Source organism: Amblyomma maculatum, chromosome 7 (assembly GCF_055883805.1).
Source record: "Amblyomma maculatum isolate TAMU_Amacu chromosome 7, ASM5588380v1, whole genome shotgun sequence".
In the NCBI taxonomy this organism is placed as follows: Eukaryota; Metazoa; Arthropoda; class Arachnida; order Ixodida; family Ixodidae; genus Amblyomma; species Amblyomma maculatum.
In genome coordinates, this window is record NC_139350.1 from 20,572,717 (window position 1) to 20,576,715 (window position 3,999).

General features: G+C 51.1%; 1 protein-coding gene across 1 annotated transcript; it reads left to right on the plus strand.

Annotated features, from left to right (window-relative positions):
- The first annotated feature begins 459 nt into the window (after nt 1-459).
- LOC146182789 (putative exonuclease GOR) lies at nt 460-1,833 on the plus strand. The gene has a single exon (XM_084608918.1). It carries the CDS (start codon nt 460-462, stop codon nt 1,831-1,833), a length of 1,374 nt encoding a protein of 457 aa, XP_084465044.1.
- The last annotated feature ends 2,166 nt before the right edge of the window (nt 1,834-3,999 follow it).

Below are 3,999 nucleotides of genomic sequence, written 5' to 3' on the forward strand. Positions count from 1 at the left end.
CCTCTCCTTTGGTGCAACCGTCAAAGGGTATGCTCTAAAACCAGTGTGTGACTTACTTCATAATTGTAATATTGCTACTGAAAGATTTGTGTGTTAGCGCTGATCTGTCTGAATTGTATTTTTTCTTATTATTATTATCTTTAGTAATTTACAATTTTATTCCTTTTTTCATTGCTCTCTATTACATCGCCTCAAAATTTCTAATTATTTCAGCTACACTAGCTCCTAATTATTAGGTTATCTATATCATACAGCCAAATCGACATTATCAAAAATATGTCCCCTACAACGAATTCTGGCCAATCCCCCAGTGTGGGTATGTGCCATTACAACGAGGGAGAAGAAGAAGAGGAGGAGACAGAATTACGCATCGCAGGTTGTATCTTTTGGTGCGTTGCAGTGGTGTCATCGTCTAGTGGCTTGTCTACTACGGCGGGTGCTGCACATGGGAGCAGCAGCATGACTGACGAACTAGTGTTTATAACTGGCAGCTCACCTACGATAGTGCTTTCCGCCGTCCTCGGCGTCCTAATTCTCGTGGTCATTCTTGTCGCCAGTCAGAAGAAAGCAGATTCAAAGAAGAAGCCTTCCAAACCGACCAAGGAAAAGAACCCTGTGCGGAAGGGGGTGCGAGCGGTGTCCAAGAAGAAAGATGAAGAGAAGAAACCGGATTTAAAAAGCCAGTACTTGCACCCGTGGCTAATGACCACATTAAAAAGAGACAGCGGCATCATCCAGGGCCTGGACTTTAATGGCAACGGGAAGTACTTGGCGACTTCAGCTGGTGGTCGACGTCAGCAGCGAGCAGCCAGCTGGCAAAAGGCCGCGGCGCCCGTCTGCTCGCTGATCGCGCCCCGGGGTCCCCCGAGCCCGCTGGCAGACACCTGGCACCTGCCGCTGTGCGCCGACGACCTGTACCACCAGCTTCTGCGCTACAGGCTGACCCCTCAGGAATTGTATCGCTGCGGCTACCCGCGCCCATGCCCCAAAGAGCCGGGCAGCGCCGTGTGGTTGCAAGCGGACGCTGCGTCGGCCAACTCGAGCCGCAAGACCTGCTGCCGCTGCGGCTCTTCGTTTGTCATAACACCGGACGGCGAGTACTACGCCAACGACGACTGCATCTATCACATAGCTCGCCGCGGCATGCCCGAGTTCTCGTGCTGTGGCGCTACGGGTGAAGAGCCGGGCTGCCAGCGCTCCGAGTACCACGTGTGCGCCCAGGGTGCGCGGGGCGAGCACAACGCGCCAGCCCGTGGCTTCGTGCGCACGCGCCCCCGACACGACGTTTCCGGCAGAGTGTTTGCGCTCGACTGCGAGATGTGCTTCACCATCCGCGGCCTCGAGGTGTCCAAGGTGAGCGTGGTGGACGCCAACGGAGCGACCGTGTACGAAACGTACGTGAGGCCTGGCAGCCCCGTGCTGGACTACAACACGGCATTCAGCGGCGTCACCGCCGACCACCTGCGCAATGTGCGAACCACGCTTCAGGATGTACAGGCGGTGCTGCTGCGCCTCTTCACCGCCTCCACGGTGCTTGTGGGCCACGGCCTGGAGAACGACCTGCGCAGCCTCAAGATTCTGCACGATACCGTCGTGGACACGGCCGTCGTGTTCCCCCATCACCGGGGTCTGCCATACCGTCGGTCGCTGCGTTCGCTGGTCGGCGCCTATCTTCACCGCGAAGTGCAGGTGGTCGGCGTGCGGGGACATGACAGTGTTGAAGACGCCCGCGCCTGCATGGAGCTCATCCTTTGGAAGGCGGCGCACGATCAAAAACTGCACGAGCGCAGGAACCACGGTGCCGGTGGCCGACTCGTGCAGCCGTCACTCTGATTAGCGGGACGCGGCCACTGCGCCTTTCCCTTTACTGCTGCGCGAGTGTGTGTGAGAAGGTGTGGTGCGGAGGATAGAGAACCCCGACGACCCTCGTGCGCCGGCTCAGTCCTTGCTCTCTCTCTGGAAGATGGAATAGATCTGTGCTGCTCATCGGTGACCAACGCACACTGCTACCGCCCGCTGCGAAACGAACGATGATCCTCCTCGGCGTCCAGCTGTTGTCGTGCGTGCGCGGGTTGTCTTTTTGCGCATGCGAACCGCGCCCCGGCTGGTTCTGTGTTGCTGTGAGCGTACCGCTGAAGGACTGTGGACTTGAGGAACGGGGCCACACAAACCAAGGTTGTGAAAAACTTGTATTTTTTTTTATATTATTGCCTGGCGGATTCTGTGCCTCAGTGTGGGTTGACATTTAGAATGATGCCACTGGCCCTTCTGCTTGGATAACCTTTACATTTATTCTTCAGTAAAAAGAAAATAAAGTTTCGGAATATATCCGATTGTTGGAAGAAACGAGGAAAGACGTAGTACAAGAGGAAGCCGGGAAGAGCCAACAGGACCGCGCATGGACCATCATGTACAGTGTTTTATTATTTAACGCGAAAGGTTACTTCGCTATGTTTACAGATTTCTGTCCGCGGACCGTGCCCGCAGACCGCGTCCGCAAAATCTAGTCCGAAGCAGTTGCGAGTAATTGAGAAGCGGTAGAGGTTAATGAGTGGTGTCAATTGATAGAGGTTGACGAAATGTATTGTCCAAAATATTAATTAGGCCGAAGGAATAATTACGTAATTAGAGGCAGAACACGCAAAATCTTGTTCGCAGCAGTTGTAATTGAGAAGTCGTACAGGTTAATGAGAGATATCAATCGATAGAGGGTGTGGGGACCGCGCAGGCCCCTTTAAAGGGAGGCTTTTTCCCGCGGCTACCGATGCGCCGCCGCTTACCCCCTTCCCTCTCCCCGCTCATTCCGGGAGAATCGGTCCCGCGCGGGGGCTATAAAGAGGGAGACGTCGTCGCCTCGCTCTTTCTTCGCTCCTGGACGCGCTGGCTGGTCGCTGTCTGCCCTCCCAGACGTCGACCCCGCTGATCTCCCGCACCGCCACGGACTTTCTGGAATGAGTTAAAGATGTTTCTTACACGGCCCGCTGCATGTTTTCCTTGCGTATCCCTCGGGCAGAGGAATCGCCCACAAGGATGACGTAATGTGTGAGAACAAATAATTAGCAAGTAAGTTAATTAGGTAATTAGAGGCTAAAAATGAAACAGTAAAGCGAAAATCGTCTCATTAGCGAAGTTCTTGGCGCTACACTTGAATATATCAAAAAATAAACTGTTAAGTAGATCAGTCATAGGGCGACGTCAAGGATGTTACGTCAAGCAATCGGAAGTAGAGCCGAAAACGTGCATTGGAACAGATTGGCGCGCAATTTGAAACTACCAAAGAGTAAAGTGAATAAACAAGCAGTGAATTCATGTGACGTAGATGATGTGACGTCACGCAACCGGAAGTAGAGCCGGAAAAGGGCATAGGAAGGGATTGGTGCGCAATTTGCAAAATCGTGCGAGCAGCAGTTGTCACTAATTGAGAAGTTGTAGAGGTTAATGAGCGGTGTCAATCGATAGAGGGGATGTAATGTGTGCGAAAAATAATTAGGCCAATATATTATTAGGCAATGATTTAAAGGCCAAAAACATTAAAGTCAAGGGGAAAGTGTTCTCATTACGCGAATGGATTGGCGCCACATTTGAATGTATCAAATACTAAAATAATTAAATAAATCAGTCAGTTAGGTTGGCATCAAAGATGTGACGTCAAGCAACCTGAAGTCGAGCCAAAAAAGGCATAAGAAGGGATTGGAGCGCAATTTGAAAGTATCAAAAACTAAAGTAGTAAATTAAGGCTGTCAATTAGGGTTCCTTCAAAGGTGTGACGTCAAGCAACTTGAAGTCGAGCCGAAAAATTACTTAAGAAGGGATTGGCGCGCAATTTGAAAGTACTGGAGACTAAAATGAGTAAACAAGAAGTAAAATAATGTGACTTAGAAGATGCGACATCGCGTAACCGGAAGTACAGCCGAAAAAGAGAATAGAAAAGAATTGGCGCGCAATTTGAAAGTACCAAAGAATAAAATGGGTAAACAAGAAGTGAATTAGGCAACTAGA